Below are 22161 nucleotides of genomic sequence, written 5' to 3'. Positions count from 1 at the left end.
TTTCCCCTCTGGGGTTCCTAGAAAGGACGTGTCAGCAGGATCCCCAATTTTGTACTCCCTCCCAGCAATATCACTCGAATTCCTCCACGGTTTCCTTCAGATCTCCGTAGCACTTCTCTGTGGCCCCAGCGTAGCCCGCTTCCTCGCCCTCGGGCAACCCAGCAAGCACCGGCTACCTTCCTGGGATTCAGGGGGAGCGGCCCGGATCAGGGAGAGAGGCAGAGAACCTAGTTTGAGGGTCTTGGGGGAAATGCTCTTTTCCCCTCCCAGAACGGCCCCGCAGCCCCCTTCCAGTGGACCCCGGAGTCCGTGGTTTCCCTTTGTCTCTTCCCGTGCTCGCCCTCCTTTCCCCTTACCCCCCATTGGGAGCTGCAAACACAAGCAGGCGGTGGGTGTATTTAAAAGAAAAAAGGCAAAAAAAACCCCAAAACCCAACCAACTAAAACCCTAACGAAACCTACAGAAAACAAACGAATTAAAAATAACCCAGCACCCGATCCCAAGAGATCGAGGGGATCCCTCCTCTCTGCCAGCTCCGATCATCACGGGTGGGTGACTGAGGGCGGGGCCCTCTCCGAGGGGCCCAAGTTCCTGCCTCCTCGGGGAACGGGCGCGGAGATCCACGGAAGCCTGGCTCCCGCCCCCACCCCCCTCTAGTCTGGCCCCGGGGGCGCGCTGAGCCCCTAGACTGGGGAGGTGGGTGGGCTAGGCCGAGTGGAGGAGGGGGCTGACGGCGTCGAGGCCTCCCCCTCCTGGGTGGGTGGGGGCTTCCACCACGTGGCTTCGCCCTTTTTTTTTCTGCTCCATTTTTTTCCCCAAGTAGATTTTATTTAGAGGCGGCGCCAGGGCGGCCGGGGAGAAACGTGACACAGGAGCTCGGCTCACTGGGGTTTCGGGCCGAAAGGGAAGCTGCCGCTGCCGCAGCAGCTACCGCTACCAGCGCCTCCCTTTTTGCCGCCGGGCCCCTACTCCCGCCCCCCCCCCAAGAGTCGCGGTTCTCTCCCCCCTTCCCCCCCCTCCCCTCCCCCTCCCCCCCCCCCCCGCCTCGCTGCATCCCCTCCCCTTTCCTCTCCCTCTGGCCTCCCTCCCCGCCCCCTCCCCCGCCCCTCTTCGGCTCCGGACAACTTTAGGGGTGGGGTGGAAAGAAAGTTTAGCGCTCTTCCCCCCCACCTCTCGGCCTAGGATTGTTGCCTTCTCCTTGTTGGCTTGGCGATCCGGGGGCCTCCCTCCAGCCCCCCAAAATCGCCACCATGAATAAACTCTACATCGGCAATTTGAACGAGAGCGTCACCCCAGCAGACTTGGAGAAAGTGTTTGCGGAGCATAAGATCTCCTATAGCGGCCAATTCTTGGTCAAATCCGGCTACGCCTTCGTGGACTGCCCCGACGAACACTGGGCGATGAAAGCCATCGAAACTTTTTCCGGTAAGAAAGGACACCCCCGAGCTCCTCGCAGTTCTCCCCTCGCCAGGCCCACCCAGATACCTACTGTTCTTCGCCCACTCTGCCCACCTCTCTTACTCTGCCCAGTCAGTCTTCTAGGTTACAGCTAGGGCCCTGATTTGAGCCTACGGCCACCTCTTTCGACGTCTACTCTTGGGGAAAAATCGGGTCCCCCCTTTCACTCCTAAGGTTTCCCACAAAGGCAGCAGTCACTCTGGAGGCGCTGGCATACCATCTCCTTGCCCCACCCCCTACTCCGCTCCCCGACGGGACGGGCACCCCCTCATTTGAAAGAAGGGGGACCCTCCTTTTTTAGAGGTCCAGGGGACCCATTAACTGGCGGTGGTTTCGCCGCCAAGCCTTCGCTCACCCTGACTAGGACGATTCCTCTGTTTAAACCCTCCCTGCCCCCACCCCCTCCATTCCTAGGCCCTTCGAGGCTGGGAGGGGGCCCTTGGGCTTTCCGCTTACCCCAAGCCAACTCCTCTCACCCCATTTTCCTTGGTGCGCTTAGGCCTTTGGCCGGACGAGGGGTGAGACGGAGTGGGGAGGGCGTCCTGGCCCCTGGGGAAGGGGCTCTGGCCATTTTGATTCTGAAGTGGGGCGTGTGATGGTGCTAGGAAGCAGCGCTGTAGTCGCCATGCTGCATTTGGAGACAAGAAACTAGGGAAAGAGAAGGCGGCGAGGCTGCTAGAGGCCCTGGGCTCCTCCAACCCTCGAAGCCTTTCCTGGGTGGTTGCCTGACCTCTCCAACCGAACAGTGCAAAGACTCCCACCCACTATAGGCCCCCAAGCCTTGTGCCCAAGAGAATAATAAAGTTTGCTCCCTCCTCCACTTTGCTAATCAACCCTGCCTTTGCAGAGAAATGGGGGAAGGAGAGCGAATTCTCCTCGATCTATTTCTTTATGGTCTGGGGTGAGGGCTGAGATAAATACACCCCATTATCGAAGTCAAATTCCGAGTAAGGAGACTTAAAGCACCTTACAGCCATGCTTTAATATCATTAAAAAAAGCCCCCAAACTTCGACACCACAATTTTCTAATTTGTTCCATTTTTTTTTCTATCTCACGAAGGAATCTGTTTAGTGAATCCATCAGTCCCCTTCTTCTTGTCTCCCAAACGCCCACCCCATCATTCAGGCCTCTGCTAATAAGACTCTTTTCTGTTTTCTTATTTTTCAGGAAAAGTGGAACTGCAGGGGAAAAGACTGGAGATTGAGCACTCTGTCCCCAAAAAGCAAAGGTAGGGCAAACCTTTACCCTTTTGGAAATCCTTCGGCTGAGGAGCCTTTTAAAAAAATATACATATATATGTGGTAAGTGGAAGGACATCTTCTGCTTACTCCTCTATTGGAATGTTAGGGGCTGGTGATGAGATGTTGCCACCTTGTTTGGAAGTGTTTTATAGTTTGTTTTGGAAAAAAGATAAATTGAGGGCAGTGGGATACAGGAAGTGATTTGGAAAATAAAAGGGAATCAAAACAGCAAAATGAAGGAAACCTGAGAGTTTGCTTAGGGAGTGGGGCCCACACTTCAAGGAGAGCTAAGGTCTCTAAGTTTGCAAGAGTTCCTGATTTCTAGGTACTATGAAGGGACAACTTCCTACAGGGCTTCTACCCCTCTACATTGACCATATTTCTACTTTTTTTTTTTTGTCGAAGGAGGATAACCCTTCTGGTTTAAAAAAAAGTTGAATGAGACCTCCCCCATTTCTTCACCCAAAGAACGCCTCTTAAGATGGTTGTCTCTTATCCTTCCTTAGACTAAGGCCAATTTACACAGGCCCTGATCCCTAGTCTCTTCTTCACGTTCCCACCCCTCTGGATTTTTGAAAGAATATGCTACTTGCTTTACTATCCTTTTGGAACCTCCAACCCCCATCAGTCTATTGTTGCAAGGGGACCATCTGGGGTGAGAGCTTTGTGCTCAGGCTGTGAGCAAGGGCTCTTGGAGGGCCAAGAACTGCCTGGATGAATGGAGAGGAGGGAGTAGTGTGTTCTTTAACCCTCCTTTCCTCTCTGAAGAAGGAACAACTCCCCACACACTCCCCCAAATCCTGTTCATGTTGGATTTAGAATCTCCCTCCACTTGAACTGTAGCTGGGAAAGGATAAAGGCAAAGTCCTTTTCTTTCTGTCTCTCTCTCAAAATGGACTTTCTTTCTCTCCCCACCCCCACTCCCATCTTATTCTTGATGATGGAGGGAAGTTACCCTCATTCTCCTGGCTGACTTGCTTGATTAATGTGTGTTCCCCATTTGCAAGATTTTCTGTGTGTGATTCTTGGCTTTTTCTGGGTGGGAAGATGGGAGTGAGTGGCTCTGCACTTTCTGGATTAAGAGGAGCTAAAAGGTTTAATGTTTTGGGACCAAAAATCTGCTGGATGATTTCACTTCAGCTATTTAAGTAACATCATAGCCAGGGCTGATCAATATGGCTTGTTACATGTTTATAGAGTCTGTGATTTAATCTCTATTGGCTTCAGGACTCTGGTATCGGGAAAAGACAATTAGAGTTAAGTGAAAAGAGGCCATAAAATTGAAAAGTTAAAAAAAAATCTTGTATTTAAAAGTCTTTGAAATTGGGGAGGAAAAAAAAGAACACAATACACATAGAGAAACCTCAATAAATTATGGAGAGACCCCATAATTTGAGATTTTTAGTTGAAGCTGGAAGCTTGAAGCATTAGATAACTGGAATTTGAAAAAATTGGAGATGGAATGCATCTCCCTCCCCCTCCATTTCTCCTCCCTTTTTTTTCTTCTGGAGATGCAAAGGAATACCAAAATATAAGGAAATAAATTAAATACATTTGAATTTTTATTCCCACTGTAGGGGTATGCATTTGTTTTCTCCCAAACCATCTGTTTTCTTCCCAGTCACCTCCAACACTTTCTCTTGCTCCTTCTAAAATGTGTAGTGAAATCTTCTGAGTGGGGGGGGGGGGGAGGTTGTGGGGTCTTGCTAGAAAGGACTGAGGTAACAATTATTCCTTTCCTTCCAGAACTGATCAGATTACTTCTTTTCTATACTTCCCCCTCCCTATGTAATTTCAAGCTCAAATCAGGAGGTTTCTTCTTTATTCCTTGAGAGAGGGGCACAAATGATTTTTCCAAAATGAGACTTTTCCTATTGAGAAAAGTAAGATGTTTTTGTTGCTATTTTGCTATTAAAAAACCATGTGGTTAAGATGTGCATTCTCAGTTTCTGAAAAATATTTTTTTCACTTATTGGACTTTAAAGTAATTTGGATTTATAGAACAAGAGCTAGTTAATTAATTGTAACATGTTCTAGATAACACATACAACCATGTGTGTATACAGATATCTCTGGGTTCTTTTGAAAAAGAAACTTACAATGGGAATGAGAGAGAACGAGAGGCTAAAGCCATTCTTACTACATTCCTTGCTGATACACTGGGTTCTGAATCAGCTTCTATTTTTTAATTTTAAGGCTGAATTAAAAACCCTCCAAACCTTTTATGACTGCTCTCCATTTACTGAGGGCAAAACCAGAAAACAACAAAGATTTGTGTCACTGCCTCACTTTTGTCTCAGTAGAGTTATTTCTGAAGTGCATTTTGGTCTTTAAATTTATATTCATTTGATAACTCTAATATCTACCTGTTTAAAATGGAGGATTTGAGCACTGTACTTCAAAATAAAAATAGTAATTTGCATTTATTTTAAGTCTAAAGAAATTGCAATTGGATGAATTTAAATTTTTATTTTTCTTTATTTTGGTTTCCTCCTTAGCTCCTTTTTCATTATTAAAGTTATGTCTTTTTACTAGAATTGCTTGTGTTGTTATGGTGATCACTGTCAGTAGAATAAAATTAGGAGAAAACACTTGAGAAAAATTAACTTTTTCAAGGAGTTGGGGAAAGAGTTTTAATTTGAAAGGCTTGAAAAAATTGAAATGGTTAAATTAAGAATATTTAAATTCTTGGGAGAGTTGCTAATTATTTGAAGAAATGACTGACTTTTTAAGAAAATTGAACATTTGTTATTTTTAAAAAAGAATGTCTTCTGGAGGAATGTGACTTAAAAGAGGGCATCTACTGATAACTTAAATGTATTGTGGGAAAAATTAGAATATATACCATGTTTTTGTGGGTGTGTGCAACTTAGAAAGTTGAGGAGTTACTTATTCAGGTTAATTGTTGGTTATTCTCAAAGTAAAACTAAAATTAGCTGAGCTAACGATTTTTTGAGGATCCTAGCTAAAATTTTAAAAATCTTTATTTTTCATTCATAGTAAGTGTGAGTCCTTTAAAAATAAATTGTTTTTAACTTGAGAAAATGTTCTACAATTGCATTTTTGACTGGTTAGAATTTTTTCTCTTAAAAGCCTCACTTGGTGTCTTATGTTTGACCAAAGTATTTTTGTGTTGGAAGAAGGGGGAGGGGTGGGGGGGAGAGAGAGAGAATGAGAGAATGTGTGTGTAAAGTTTATTTTTGAAAAGATTTGTGGAAAGACCTAGAAGAAACAATTAGGTTAAAAAAAAAAAAAAGGTTTGAAAACAGGCTCCAGAATGTTCACCTTCTAAAATGGGTCTGTCTTTAATGAAAAAAGATTTGTGGTTAGGGGTGAAAATGAATGAATGAAAAATAACAAAAAGAACCCACAGGGATGAAAAAGACAAAAAAGTGGGGGAAGGAGCTTTTAAGTCAAATTTTACCCTAGTGATCTCTTTTGAGAATTAGTGTTCTAATTGGGGAGAATTAACAATTCCTCTTGATGAAGATACAGGGTTCATCTCATGATTAAAAAAAAAACAACTTTTAAAAGTCTAACAAGACATTTTTATTTTAAAAAAATTAAAAGCAGATTTCATTGTACTGGGGGTGGTGGTATGGTGAGTTGAGTCTCATAGAAAATTATAATTGTTTTCTTTCTTGGCTGGAAATATAGCTGAAAAGTCAGACTTTGTTTTTTTGCTTATTTTAATTTTCACTAAGAAATTTGTAATGGTGTTTTGAATTAATCAGTTTGGCCTCCGAAATCCTTATCTGTGATATATAGATTATAGTTTTGCTTCTCAGTATTAGCTTTTCCTAGGGTGTAGTATTTTTGTTATTGTTTTGTTTTTAGGATTAGTCATTGAAAAATTAGGGATTGCTAGCCTTTCTTAACAATTCTCTCTGGCACAAAGTAGAAAAAAATGAAATGTTACTCGGTTAGTTTCCTGGAAGGGGAACTTTGGTCGAAGAAGATAAATTGTAATTCTTATTTTTTGATACATTTAAAAAGCAACTAACTATCCTCAACCTAAAGATTTAAAGGCATTGTATCTTGTGGAACAAGATTTCTTAGAATGGGTGTTTTAAAGTTGGAGTGTAGGTAATGTCAGCAAAACTTTTTAAGTGCTTACTTTTTTAGATTTTTCCCAATATGTACCAATAGAATTTATTTGGGACGGTGTTTTGGGGAGGAGGTTTTAAGTCTATTTCCACTATTTTTTATATGTCAACCAGTTAAAAGGGGGAACATTTGGAAGAGATTTCAACATTGATATTGCCACCTTTGGAAAAAAAAAACCCTTCAGGTGTGTTAGTTGATTAAAAATGAGAGAAAATTTTGGTAGGAAAAGATACATATATATATATTCTACCATTTTGGGGGGAGCAGGAGGAAAGGGAGGTGATAATGTATACTTTTTTTAAAAAGGCCTTCCAAATGTTTGATTTTTCTTTTCTGTCCCCTTAAAAATGTTTTAAAATGTGGCTAATGTCTTCCAGAAAGTGTGGCTAAAATTTTTGGGGGTTGGGAGAGAACAGAGAAGGAAAAAAAAGCAGCAGGGGAGACTGTTGAAAAATCAGACAAGTCAGTCCAGTGCTGGAAATTCCAGACGAGGGGAAAAAAAACTCAGAGATGGGGGTGGGGTCAATTTCCCGCTCCCCTCTTGGAGGAGTGGCAGAGAGCTCCTAGCTGCTGGTAAGGGAGAGGGGGCAGAGAGATACCTCAGGCTTAGAATAGTTAGTGATAGAGTCTAAAAAGTGAAGTTTATTTCTGTCTTTCAGGATCTTTTTTCTTTCTTTCCTAAGTTTGCAGTGGTGGCTGAGAGAGCTTCCTGGAGAGCTAGCTAAGTGCTTGCCCTGCAGCCACACTAACCCTTCCCCTTTCCCCCTCCACCCCCACCCCAAGCCTTCCACCTTGAAATCTTTCTGGTTGTGTTCGAACTCTTCATTGGTTACTAAGCTAATATAAATTCCCAATAAGCAAAATTCTCTCATTCTTGGTAGGATGCCATAGGAATACATGCTAGGGTGCTAACAGAGGGGGGTATCTTTGCTGCTCCAAGCCAAATCCATTCTTTTCCCACCCATGTTTCTTTAAAATGTGGAGTGGAGAATCTTGGCATTGGTTTCTTATTGGACTACTGTGAAACCTCTTTAACCTCCGTGTTCCATGAAATTGCTAAAAATGCCTGTGTATGATAGTGGCCATGGCTAAGAATGGCCAGGGATAAAGCAAAATGGAACAGGAAGAGAGGAAAGGTTGAAGGTAAAGTGAAGATTAGAAGAGGAAGGAAAGAAGACAGGAAATGGGAAGAGAGAATTAAGAGGTTGCATGGTGTGGAGAAGGGTAGAGTGAAATTTGTACTTCATTGTTACTGGGCGTCTTCTTTGTAGATAGAAGCCTTTCTAGGACTTTTCATCTTGGGCTGTTGTCCATGTCTTCCCATAAATCTTCTAGAAAGCATCCATACTGCATGCTAGAAGCTTTGCTCTGATTCTTTAAATCTCTCTCTCTGTCTCTCTCTCTCTCTCCCTCTCTCTCTTTCTCTTTCTCCCCCTCCCCTCCCCCCTCTTTCTCTCTCTGTCTCTTATTTTCTTACATGACTAACCCACCTCCTTTTCTGGTCCTATATGTCCTCTCTTGAGACAAAGTGGCACTTTGGATCTTGATCTTGGAGTCCAGAAGACCCAGATTCAAGCCTTGCCCTTATCTATACTAGTTCTGGGACTATGAGAAAGTCATTGAACCTTTCCATGCTCTATGTCTAGACAATCCTCTTAAAGATTCTAGGTTATAGAGGTATTGTTGATTGGCAGTGGTAAAAGGACTATGTGGGTGAGTTCCTATGTGAATGAAATCAGAAGTTGAGGCCAGAAAAAAAAGTTTCTTATATCTCCAGAGTGACTCATCATGGCATGTAAGGGATTGAATTGTAAGGGTTCTGAGGAAAGATTCAATGGCAGGCTGTTTTCTGAGTAGTAGTTTAGCTATGTGGATATCATTTGGAGGAGGGGGCAGTGAGTAACCTTTGAAGCAGAAAAACAAGAAAATTATATAGGGACGAACTCTTTCCAGCTCATCCTATCACACCACCACCAAGATACCTTAATATAACCCACCTATGGAATTATTAATAGTTAACAGGGTCAGTTCATGAATGATCTTGAGTCCTCTGCAAACAGAGAGGCCCTGCCCTTTATGTCCCAAAGGACAATTTAAGCAAACAAAAAATGAGTGAACTCTAGGTTCTGCCTGCACACCATATTTTTGATGCAAAAGGTGGATCTGAGGAGGTATTAGTTAGAATTAGTCACTCATGTCCTGGAGCCAGAGGCAGGTCTTTGACCTTTCAGGGGTTCTGCCAGTACCATGGTTTTTTTGTGTGGTAGCCAAGGGATCCTTTGTGGTCTCCAGCTCAGCTTCCTTCCCTTACTCTTCTTCCTTTAAGTTCTAAAGAAATGTTTGGCATTTGTTAATTTTTAAAAAGACACACATAACAAACATGAGGCACCCCAAGTTCCTGTTACTCTAGATAGAGAGGGGATTGGTTTAGTTAATCTCTCTTTTTATTGATAAGAGGTTAGGAATAGGGGTCAGATCCCATTTGAACAAGCACCACCCCAAGGATAAATCTGTGTAACAAAAAGGCTTCCAAGTCTCAGCTCAGTGGTCTCTTATTTTAAACAAACTTTCATGGACACCATTTCAGAACAATGGAAGCATTTTCACCAGTCCCTTGGAGTTTCATTCATTTATTGGACAAGAGTTACATTAAACACCTGCTATGTGCAAGGCACTGTTAGGCACTTGCCTGGGTTAGCAGTTCAATAGTAGAAAGAACTCTGGCCTTGGAGTTCATGACTTGAGTTTGGATCCTGGCTCTAATGCTTTTTAACTGTTGTATGACCATGAGGAAATCAACCGCTCTGAACCTATGGTTTCCTCTAAGCCCAGCAGAGAAAATACCTGTACTACTCACTTCACAGGGTTGTTGTGAGCAGAGCCATTTGGCACTATAGAAATGTTAATTATCGATGCTGTAAGATCCCAGAAGAGAGTTTTAAAAATATCAGAGGGCATTCTAGCCATCTTGGAGTAAAGGGAGAGGATGTAGGGACAAAATGTTCTAGTTCAAAATTCAAGATAATGAGTTCCCTGATGACTTACCCAAAACCAAGTTCCTGAGGCAACAGAAATCCTTTAGGAATAGTTCTGGTGTTACATGTCATTTTGGGTCTTCTGACATTTCCTCTTTTGAATTTTTAAAAAATACTTCCTCTTTCAAATGAGGCCCCTTGTTTATTCTACCCTGATATCAGAATCACTATTGCCAAAGATGTTGCCTACCAGAATTTCACCTGAAGGGGTGCTAACAAGGTTGGGTTCTTCCTTCATCTAAAACTTTTGAAAATTTGTGCGGTTAGTTGAAAATCATAAATGTGTATCAGGAATTTTGAAAATAGAATTGAAATGATTCTATTAAAATAAGATTTAGTGGAATGTAAGATCCTTGTTCTTGTCTTGGAATTGCTAGGGCCTAGCAGAGTATCCAGTGAATAGTAGGTACTTAATGCTTACTGAATGAAGGAATGTCTTGGCAAAAGAACAGATTATTAGGCAAAGACCAATTCATCTATCTAGCAATGTCAAAATATAGCTGAGTCAGGTACCCTCAGATACCCCCTTAGGTTTGGTGTTAGAGTCACATTTATCTTTGTAGCCCCAGCACTTAGCAGACAGTAGGCATTTAATACAGTTTGCTGAATTGATTGCCTGGAAATGGAACTTCCCAGTCACTGACAGAAATTTTGACTAGCCTGGATGTATTCAGAGTCTTGCAGTCTGAAAGGAATTTTATTGGAAATCTGGTAGGACCCTTTAGGAACCCATGGGTGTTTGAAGGGATACCTTAGGAAGGCCCCCTTAAGGTGACAGTATGGAGGAAGAGGAAATTATCTCAAAGTCTGGAAAGTGGCTTGGGAAAATTTTCTATAAGAAGAGAAAAATTGAGGCGGGGGATGAATGTATCTCCTTGAAATTTTCCCAGACTTCTCTATTTTTGTAGGATTTCTGACCTGACCTTTTTTCTGTATTACACCTCTTTGGGAAGGAAATTTATAGAGGAATTGATACATTTCCAGGTTGTTTTGTTCAAAATTTCAGTGAAACTTTTGGATGTTTTGTTAAAATAACTAAACGCTTGGGCCTGAATGAGGTTTTTTTTTTTTTCCTGAAAGGGACTTCTGGCAATATGTAAACACTATGACAGGCATGTTTTTTGTGTTAAGTCCTATTCTGTCTTTTAAGGAAGAATTCAGAACAGAATCAAGGTGCCCAAGTGATAATCAACCCAGCCTGAAAAACCTCATATTGCTTTCCATTCTTGTGCTTAAAGGTTCTTTTTTTTTTTTTTTGGTGGGGTTTTGATTGTAAGCTCTTTGAGGACAGGGGCTATTTTTCTTTTTGCTCTGTTCTTCAGGACCTAGCCTAGGGTCCTAATGTGTTTTTTTTTAACAGATTTTCGAGTGGGGGACTTTGAATATGTCACTTGAAATGATTTGAGTGACCCAACAAGGAATAATCACAAATGAAAATACAAAACCAATCCTTTTTTTAGTACTTATTTTCAACTTCCTTTCAAGATACATATTTTGATGTCTCCTGGTGGAGGGAAGGTGACCCAGGTTGCTGCTGGAAGCCTATGTTTCTGGAACACAAGCCCTGGCAGGTCTTATCAGTAAAAGAGGCTTCCAGTACTGGCAGGTGACAGATTGCAAGTCTTTCATTGGGATAGCCAGCATCAGCCTAGTTTAGTGTGGAGAGGCTCATTACCAGACAGCTGGCTGTTACATTATGAATTTTTTTTTTTTTTTTTTTTTTTAGCCAGAGCTATTCAAGCACTGGAGGCTGTGAGCAGCATCTGAAAACACTGGTCCTTGAAGTTGTCTCAGCCAGTTTCTGGAGGGACAGCTTCCTCCGAGATGTCTCTGCCTTGCCTTGGCCATTCTTTTGGGCATATTTGTACTAATCTCAGCCCTCACCTCTTCCACACAATTCTGTTCACCTTTGCCAGTGACCTGAAGTAGATTTGAATGGTGTGTGTGTGTGTGTGTGTGTGTGTGTGTGTGTGTGTGTGTGTGTGTGTGTGTGTGTGTGGAAAAGGGTGTTTGTTGATAAATGGATTCTCTTGTGTTAGGTATATTTGGTGTGTAACAGGGTAAGTGTGTAATCTAATTCATTCCAACAAGCATTTCCTAAGCCCCCATTATGTAGAAGGAGGCTCTGTGCTAGGGGTACAGAGACCAAAAAACCCAAAGCAGTCTCTACCCTCATGGAACATTCCAAGAAGGGAGGAGGGAAACAACTTATACACAAAAATTATAAAAATGTATATTAATATATCTATATATATGTGAAATACAAACTAAATTTTTGGGTGGTAAGGTAGGAATAGAAGACAGGATATATTTGATGTAGATCAGCACATATTGACTTCTGTGTTGCTTCCTCCATCCTGAAAGGGTAGGCAATTATATTTTTAGAGGAGATTGTAGGGAATTGCCATTTTCCATTTAGATCCATACTTTAATAGCCTGACACACCCACCAAACAGGTCCCCAAATTTGTCTTGGCATAATCTTTCACTACCTTCTCACACAGAAAACTGTGTGTGTGTGTGTGTGTGTGTGTGTGAGAGAGAGAGAGAGAGAGAGAAAGAAAGAAAGAAACCTACTCGCAGAGAGTAGTTGTAATCCTTTAGGAAATTGGCCATTTATTTTGTTATTTTAGTGGCTGAGAAGCTATGCCAGGGCACTAGATGAAATTTCACACTTTGGGGTTTTATTGTATTTTGGCCAGAAAAGGTATACAAACAGAGGGGTCTTTGGTTGACAAATGGTGGGGGAATCACCCTAAATTAAGCAGATGGGACCTGGAGAAGGGTGAGCCTTGAGCAGCAGGTGTTTCAGGGATCTTGGATTGGATAATAAAGGATGAGAGGCTGTTGATTCTGGGGAAACAGGGTAATGAAATTGTCCTCCACCACATTAGAGATAGGCCTTCTTACAAGTGTGGTAACTATTCCACATGGTCTACATTCTTTTCTACCAGTAGGTCAGCAAAATGAGGGAACATGGATTCAAAAGTTGGTGTTCCCAGTGTGCTGTTCATTCAGGGTGGCTTTTTAAAAAACGTTTTGTTGCTCCCTATCTTTTTCCCAATATCACCTCCTTAGTGGTTTATATTGTGAACCACTTCACTCTCCTTGCATCAGGAGCCAGTCCCAACATACTTTCTATGTGTTCTACTGCCTTCTGACCTTTCCCCCTGCTCTTTTAGAGGTATCCTGGGCAAGGGAGCCAGCTCTCTCAACAGCTTACTCCAAGAAGGAAGGGCTTCCAAATCCAGATGTGGTTTTTAGCAATTTAACAAGCCTGTGATTTTAATCAGTAACTATAAAGGGTTTTTACAATTAGTTTGTACACAGTGATATCTATTTCAGGGTTCTGGAGTCCTGGTGGCATTTGGACTCACTTGAAACCTGTCAATTTTCCATTAGGATCTTTCAATTGGAAGGGAGTAGGGGAAACAGGAATCTAGATACTGTTGGTAAGACTGGATGAAGGAATCACTCAGAGTGGAAGCATTTTTACTGGTTCTTCTTTGGGGCATGAAAGAAAGCTGTACATGGATTATTCAACCATCTGCTGGTGTTCCAGCTTCCCTTAGAGAAAAGTCTATTTGTGCTAGAGACTCATAGCTCTGGTGGTGAGACTTGACAATGGAGCTGAATGTGAATCTTGTTCTCTTATTTTTGAGACAGATCTCCTCTGGGAATAACCTACTGTTTATCTGAGTATACCTCCCACCACCCCCAATTTGTGTTGAGATCTTGTGACTCAGAAATACTTTCCTTTTCCCGGGATAATACAGCAATTTGCTATTCATTAGAAAGGTTGGGAAATCCATCCTAGTGTAGTTATCTATCAGCAGTGCTCTTCCTTCTTGCTACCTATTGTTACTTGGGCTGGATGGGTTGGCTGGGGTTCTGCTTGTAGATTGAGGACGTAGAAGCACTGTTGAGGACATCAAGCTTAATTCCTTCATTTTACACTTGAAGAAACTGAATTTTCATGACTCCAAACCTGAGAGTTCTCCATTGTGATACCTAGCTGTAATAGTAAATAGCAAAGATGAAAGTCACAGCTGGATCTTCCAATCTGGTCCTTTTTCTACTATGCTTGTAGTAGGGGAGTGCAACTTGTTTTGTTCTCCAAGATGTGACTGTATTTGTTCTTGAGGGAAGTTGAGGGGGGCCTCTAAGCTTGGGGCAAGGAATGCCAGCTTTGCTGTGGGTATTTTCTTGGATTCAGGACTTTCAGCTTTCACAGTACATTTAACCCGAGCTGAAAGACCAGGCTGCCATTTCTCTTATCCCTGAGCATTGGAGATGGCAATGACAAGTCTCCACATTTTGTAGATAGGGATCAAGGTGCAGATACTCAGGGACAGTGATTTTGCACCTCTTGCACAATGTATTGTGGCAAACAGATATAATCAGGAGGTAAGAAGGCAGTGCAGTGACATTCTGCAATTGTAGCTGGAGACAGGAAAAACTCTAGCCCAAAATGAATGCGTAAAATCTTGTGAAGTTTTGTGAGTGCCACAAATTTTGCTTATCCTCTCTACTGTCTTTTCTCTGCAAAAGATAGGTGAAATGTTATTTCTTTCTTGTTCCCCCCCACCCATTAATAGTATTTCTATCTTGTCTACTATAGATGAAGTCAGAGGAAACTGGCCAAGACGGAGAGAGCAAGCAGGGATAAAAAAGGCTTCTAATCCATGCCACCATAGACCCTGGGCAGCAAATAGCATACACATCCTGGTAAAGAATGCTAAATGAGATCTATCCTCAACCCATTTCTCTTTCACAACCATGGACTCAAGGACTACAGTTCCCAAAGAACTATTTCTTAGACCCTGCATCCTACAAAGCCAGTTTTTCTAGGCTTCCCCATGTACTGTTCCCTATCCTGAGAGATCTTTGATCATTTACAGTTCTCTCTGCCTTATCTTCTAGCCAACGCTAGACTTCCTTAGAAGAGTTTTTTGTCTGAGCTGCTGCTCTGAGGGCTGTCCACAGCTCTTTGTGTCTGTTTATGTGATAGAGGAGACAGACTTGGGCCTGGTCTCTTTCTTCTCCCACTGTACTGTTCACTAGCAGGTAGATAGCCATGGTGTTCATGAATTCTTCCACAAATCCATGCCCATGATGGTTTCTTAAGATGTCTTCTATTCTCAGGAATTTAGCTTCTGTCTGTGATCTTTTCTTCTGGGTATTAACTCTTCTCCCCCTCCCCAAACTACAGACCTCCTCTGCTGCCCTTCCTGTTTGAAATAATCATGGTGTTTTCCTCTTCATGATCCTGTTTGATCACGTAATCTGTCTTCTCCCATTCCTGCAGCCACCATCTTAGTCCAGACACTCCTGTCTGAATTCCTGTAATAGCTTACTTACCTAAAAATTTTCTTACCTCTACTTACCCCCTATTCTGTTGCATACTATATACTATACTCTCAAGATAACAGTTACAGATTTGGCCATGTGATTGTTGCTGAGAAACTTCAGTGGCTCTCATTACTCAAGGAGTAAAGGTCAAATTTCTTTGACATTCAAAACTTCCAATCTAGCACTAATCTATCTTGTCTGCCTTAACTTCTGCTCCATCCAGTCTGTCCTAACCAGATTGCACTCTATCCCTTGAACATGTGCTCTCTGTTTACCCACTTCCATGCTACTCCCACTGTCTTCTGCTCCACTTGATAAATTCCTACCTATCAAAAGTCCACCTCTTGCCACTTTGAAGAGTCTCCTGATCCTTCCTGTTGATAACAGTCTTCTCCCTCAGACAGACGCCTGTGTTGGAAGGAACCCAAAGACTATTTAGCCCAACCTATACATGGACAGCAATTTTCCCTGTGATATCCTTGGCAAATAAGTTAGGCAACTTCCACTTGAGCATGTCCTGTGAGGGAACTTGTGTCCTTTCAAGAGAGTCCATTCCACTTTAGGACATCACTAATTGTTAGAATTTTTTCTTTACATTGAGCCTAAGACCTTTGTGGTTTCTATCCCTTATTCTTAGTTCTACCCTCTGGGGCTAAGGAGAACATGTCATAGCTTCTATCTGACAGCCTTTCATTTAAAATTCTTCAAGATAGCCATCATGGTCTCCTCAGTCTCCTATCTTCCAGGCTAAATATCCCCCTTTCCTTCCAAGTGATTATCATAACTCATGGACCATATCATCTTTGTACTTTTTTCTTAAAGTGTTTGTCAATCTATTTTGTACCTCTCTAACATAATCATAATATATTCTAATATATTGTGATACAGTGTTCTTTGATAGAGTTTTGCATGTCATTCCCATTGTATGTAGATGCTTCAATGAATCTGATCTCATGGATATAGGTATTCCCTCTAGTGATGCAGACTGCCAACCATGTCTTCCTAAGCATCCTGTGCACCTCTTGTCCATGTCCTGTTATAAAATCTCACCTATCATTGGGGTCCACTGAATGTACTGAGGGGAGGAGGAGAAGGAAGATGGCTTCCAGATAGTTCTCTTGACTTTGCATAACTACCAGTGGGGTGTATTGCCTGGAAAGTGCCACGTGACTCTTTTCTTCCTGTCATGCCTTTCTCTGCCAGTGTCCTTTACTCTGCTTTTCCTGAAAATTACCTCATTTGTAATGTCTTACAGCCCACTTGTGCTTAATACCTGGTCTCTTCATTGCACTCTGGGTGATCCATAACTTTGTTTCAGCTGGAGTGTGACTCAAAGCCAGACAGCAATGCCAAAGAAATGCTCCTCATAAAAAGATGAGCCTCAGTTTCATTGAGAAGATTAGGAACATTTAAAAGAATTGCACAATCATTCAACAGCAATCCACTGGATGGTAAACTCCAGAGGTGTGGAGGGACCATGGTTTCCCAAACTTGGCATCTAGTTCAATGCTCTGCACATTTAATAAATAATGTTGCCATATTTATTGATGTTGATTTGAAAAGGTCTGAGCCTCAACCTCTTCTCCCTCAGTCTGCATGATCAGGTTTTTGGACTCTAAGGTACCTTCCATCTCTAATCAGTGGTCACTATATCCTCAGCAATTTGTTTTTTTCTTCTTTCACTACCTGATCCTCCTGCCCTTTTAGTCTGATGAATGACTCTCAGACTCTTTGCAGCTGCAGAACCCTTTGCATTAAAAACAAAACTCTGGTAGTAGCTTCGCAATAAAATCTTCTAACTAAAAAAAAATAAAGCAGCTTCTTACTTAATGGTGCCAGATAACAAAAGGCTGTTTTTTTTTAATTAAAGTCTTATTTTCAAATCTAATCATGTTTCAAACAATTTACTTGTTGAATCTGCTATCCATAATTATTATATACTTGGGGTATAATGTTGGTTGTGATCACTCACTTCAGAGGGACTTTCATGAAATTTTCATTTTCTCCTCATGCAGAAGTCTATACCTGGAGAAATTTAAACACATTTATTAACCTAAACAAACCAACAAAAAGGAAAAACCCTTGATCTTTGTTTCTAAATGTGTTTTGCATAAATGTCTCATTGTAATTTTGCCTGAACCATGGAAGTGTTTTTTGAAAATTTCCCAAGGCAGTATATAGGATTCATTAGAGCTGCCAGAATCTATCTGGAATTGGAGACTGATGTGGTCATATATTTTTTCTTTTCTGTCAGTGAGATGTGTCTAAAATGGAGTAATATTGGGGTTTTTTTAATTAACATTTGTTTTCTAGTCTTTTCCAACTTTCTGGTTGTACCCAGTGATCCAGAAGGTACACTGATAGAAAAAAATGCAGTTAAAAAATGAGATTCTCTCTCTCCCTCCCAAACCCTCACATTACATTGGGAATATAATGGACACTGCTTACTTTAAACAGCTAGCCAGACATTAGACATCAATTGTTGCATGTATTTAATGATTGTAGACCAATAAGAAGCCAGTTTATGGGTCATGTGATTAATTTTAACCAATCTCTGAAGTCCCTTGCAGTAGCTGAAGCTATGTCGTACAATATAGATGGCTTTGCTATGGAGGCAAGCTTGTCTGTCATTCTTAACTTTTTTTCTCGGAGTACTCTGTACTACCTATCCCATGAAAGAATTCAAATCAACAAGTCTTTTATTGAGTGCTGTATCCTGTGCTAGGCCCTCAATGGGGAGAGACAAAGAAAGAAATATAGTCCTTGCAGTCAAAGTATTTGCCATTTAGGTGGTAGTCATGACAAAGACATTCAAAACATTGTGGAAGATACAGTGTGATGAAATGATCATAGGCAAAGTTGGGATTTATTACAAACTGGACTAGCAAGGGGGATAAGTAGCATATGAATGAAGGGGTGGCACAGGAGGAAGGAAGGACATTCAGTTGTTTGGAGTAGGAGGAAGTTTTAGCAAAGACCAGAAGTCATTTTTTTAAGTAACTGGGAACAGTGTAACCTTGCTAGAGCATGCAAGTCCTTTGAAAGAAGGTAAGTTCCTTGAATAGCAACTGTTTCATTTTTGTAATTTTTTCCCCCAGCATAGTATCTGGTAACAAATATATGTTTGATTGGGAAATAGACTAGGGGGCTCTTCGGAAAGTGTTTCTTACTAAAATCATACTATGACTCAAAGGACCTTGCACTTGGGAGTTCAAAGCCCTGAGTTCTAGTTCTACCTCTGTTTCTTAATTTCTTGTGCAACTTTGGGGAAATTGCCACTGCCTTTTGGGTCTCACATTCCTCATTTATAAAATTAGGGAATTGGATTATAAGATTTCCAAGGGTCCTTCCTGCACTAATATTCAAATTTCCATGTTTTTCTTATTTTACGTATTAGAAAACAGGTCCAGGGAGAGAGGAGTGATTTACCTCAAGAAACTCTCAAAGTCCTTGTTCGTCATCATCATTATCGAGAGTTATATTTTCCTTTTGCGTATGCTTCCAAATGCTTATAAGTTGATTTTTTTTTTTTACATTGTCACTTATTCCCCCTCTCCCCAGTAGAATTCAACATTGCAAAAAAGTATAGTTAAACAAACTGTTGGTTGTGTGTCTCACAAAGTGTGCCTCACTGCGCCTCTGGGGTGCACCATCTCTTTCCTGGAACCCTCTGAAGGTGGGATCGTTTACTGCATTGTTCAGAGCCCTGGGAACTTTGAATGCTCTTTTGCTTTATTTTACTGTGCTTGTTATGTAAATAGTTCTCTTGAGTCAGTTCCATTCTCTATCCTAGGTGTCCCCAAAAATCTTATAGCCCTTTTAGATGAGTAAATCCCAGAGAGGTGATTTGCTCAGTGTCACAGAGCTCATAATTGTCAAATCCAGAATTCCAACCTAGCCCTTCCTACTCTAAGTTTAGAGCTCTAGGACTTCTCCCTTGGGAATGAGATGTTTAAGCCAATAAAGCTTAAAGCTATGCTAAGACTTTTGGGGACACCCTGTACCATCTACAGGCTTTCCCAAGTTTCTCTGGATTCCAGATAATTTTTATGGAGTATATTGTTACATTCATATATCCAGAATTGTTGAGTCAGTCTTTGGTTTTTTTCCCCCTCCAATTTTTGTTTCCAAGAAAAAAGCACTGCTGCAAATATTTTTGTATATTATGGTACCTTTTTCTTTGACCTTAATCTCCTTGGAATCTGTAGTAGTGACCTGTCTCTTTTTAGAGCCCCATGCTAGGTGTTAAGGTATAAAGCACTCAATTTCTGATAAGTTTTCCTGATTTTTGCATGCTTGCCATTTATTTGTTTTTATCACAAAGATTTTTTAAATATCTACTTTGTACAGAGTGGTGTGCTGGATACAAAGTTTAGATAAAGCTATCTGCTGTCTACTGGGAAAATTTAAGATGAGGAATAATTAATCCTCAAGATCTTGATGTAGAAAGATATATAAATAGCTCAAGATCTCAATAAGTGATGATATTATTACTTTAGAGTAAATAGTAACTAATGTTTTGTACATAGCTCTTGAGGTTTTTAAATGGCTATATATGTAGATATGTATGTATATATTATGCATTCATATATGTGCATGTATATATACATATTTGTATGTGTGTATATGCACACACACATATAAAATGTGTGTATATATGTCTATCTATACATATATATGTGTATGTGTGTGTATACATATATATATAAATATAAATAAAATCTCTCTTGATCCTTATGTCAGTCCTCTGAAATAAAGACTACAGGTATCCCCACTTTACAGACAAGGAGACTGAGAGCATAGTTAGAAAGTATTCCTGTTCTCTCTACCCCCTTGTACTCAGCTCCTAACTGAGTTCCTTTAACTTTAGCAGCTGCCAAGCTTAAAGATAGGAAATTTAGGGCAGTGTAGAAAAAACTCTTGGGTCTGACATTTAGATAAGTTTAGATACAACCTTGTGGAACTCACGGAGTTGTGACATACACACATGACATACAGATACACAAAATAATACCAGTGCTTAGAAATGCAAAACAGTACACATAACATGCCTTCCCCTCGCCACCTGAAATTTATGGAAATATTAAGATGGTGAGAGAGAGAGAGAGAGGAGAGAGCCTGAGCCTGGAGTTGTGAACTTGTCCATCTAGGTGATACCATAGAGAGAATGCTGGACTTGGGAGTCAAGAAGACTTGAGTTCAAATCCAGCCTTAGATACTTACTAGCTCTGGGATGCTGGGCAAGTCACTTAACAACTGTCTGCTTCAGTTTCTTCATCTGTAAAATGGGATAATAATAGTACCTACCTCCCAAGGATAAAAGGGAATATTTGTTTTAAATGTCTTGCAAACCTTAAAGCACTATATAGATGCAAGTGATAACTATTTGCTATTGTTATTCCTGGTATATTGGGTTGCTTATGTTTGGAAGTGGTTGTAGGCATCTGACATTCCTTCTCACTTCCTTAGACCCTGAGTTGTAATAAATAAGAACTTTGATATATCTATGAAATGGGCAGATTATATGGTGTTTGCAATAAACCTTTGAGGCACAAAAAGTATTATCTCTATTGCATAGAAAACTTGAGGGTCTGAGAAGGAGAATAAATGACAGATAACTAGTTATACTCTTTGTTTAAGACAACCCAAGCCTGGTTCTTGTGCTCTGTTTATTCAGGAGCAGTCTGGCCCAGATCCTAGGAGGAGAGGAGGTAAGGTGATTGGGTCACCCAGGTAGAGCAATGATTTCTTAGAGTTCGGACCCATGGCTCAGATCCCCACCCTCATCCTTACAGCCTTCCTTTTGTAGGATAAGGATAAACAGGGCTGGTATTGGATTAGAATTCTGAGTCTGGGAGGGCCAGGCCAATAAATGGCAGCTACTCCTCTGTACTGACGGACTTCCACATTATCAGGGAAGGAAGGGGTAGGAAGAAAAGTTGGCGGGGTTAGGGTTAGGAGGGGAGAAAGTTGAATATATATTGAGGCATCTGTCAGGGAAATGAAGCCTTTTAGTTGTCTGTTCTTCTCAGGCCTAGGCCTAGAACTCTCAGCTCTTCAGCAGAGGCAGAGCTGCTGCTGTCTCAGAGGAATGCTGCCTGTCTCCCGGCTGCCATTTTCTCTATCCTGTAGCTTTCCCCTCCCCCCCTTCATCCCCATTTCAGCGTTTGCAATGGAAGAGGCCAACCCCCACCCCAGGACCTGTCTCAGCAATGGCCCTGAAAGCAGCAGAAGAGAGGGCTGGATTGGATCTGGCTTCGCTGAAGACCTCCAAGGGGGATGGAGCCCACTGGGGCTGGGGTCAGGTTTCCGGTGGGTGGTTCAAGAGAGAGACAAAGAACAGGGTCCCGACTGCCCTCCCCTCCCCCTTCCCCCTCCTTCCCCTTTAGGAGCATGGCTTTTTGCTCTGGGGCTAGACTTATTAGAGGGAAAGCTGAACCAACACCCCAACAGTAGAGAGAAGGGGGAGCATCTTACTCAGCATCCTCCTTTCCCTGGACCCTGAAAGTGCCTTCTATTTTCTTCCCTCCTGAGTGTGAGCTTATGCTTCAGAATAAAAGGAGGAGGAAGGGAATGGGAAGATCGGTAGAGGATACACTCAGTTGTTTCTGGACTCGGTGAGAAAGGCTAGAGGTGTGGGGGGGCATAGAGAGTACAAGACCAGCAGACGCCTGTCTCCCTCAACCCCCAATCCATCCCAGCTGCTCAGACCTTCTCAATTCCCCCTGAGGGTGTGAACCCTCTCCTCCTTCCCCCCTCAGCTGCTGTGCCCTTCCCCCCTCAGCTGCCATAGCCCCTCCTAGTCAGTCTGCTCGGCACCTTCTGCCCCTTCTAGTTTCTGGGACCCCACTGCTCTGCACGCACCCTCCCCTTAAAGCTTTTTATCCATGCTTCCCCTTCTCATGCACACACCTGCTACAGCCTTCCCTGTAAAGGGTGGAGCAAGGAGACAATCAGACCAGCTGTTA

At 41.9% G+C, this 22161-nt stretch overlaps 1 protein-coding gene across 2 annotated transcripts in view; it reads left to right on the top strand.

Moving 5' to 3' along the window:
* The first annotated feature begins 1106 nt into the window (after window positions 1–1106).
* Window positions 1107–22161, top strand: part of IGF2BP1 (insulin like growth factor 2 mRNA binding protein 1) — a 60511-nt gene continuing 39456 nt past the window's right edge. Inside the window, exons 1-2 of one of the 2 annotated variants that reach the window (XM_072646137.1) lie at window positions 1107–1425; window positions 2627–2687. In XM_072646137.1, the coding sequence (XP_072502238.1) occupies window positions 1251–1425; window positions 2627–2687 (236 nt within the window). In that variant the 5' untranslated portion in view covers window positions 1107–1250. The remainder of the gene's footprint in view (window positions 1426–2626; window positions 2688–22161) is intronic. The other variant, XM_072646138.1, reaches the window with a different exon arrangement.

The sequence above is a fragment of the Notamacropus eugenii genome, chromosome 2 (genome assembly GCF_028372415.1).
Source record: "Notamacropus eugenii isolate mMacEug1 chromosome 2, mMacEug1.pri_v2, whole genome shotgun sequence".
Taxonomy (NCBI): Eukaryota; Metazoa; Chordata; class Mammalia; order Diprotodontia; family Macropodidae; genus Notamacropus; species Notamacropus eugenii.
Note: the sequence above shows the minus strand (reverse complement) of the source record. Positions and strands in the feature narration are given on the sequence as shown.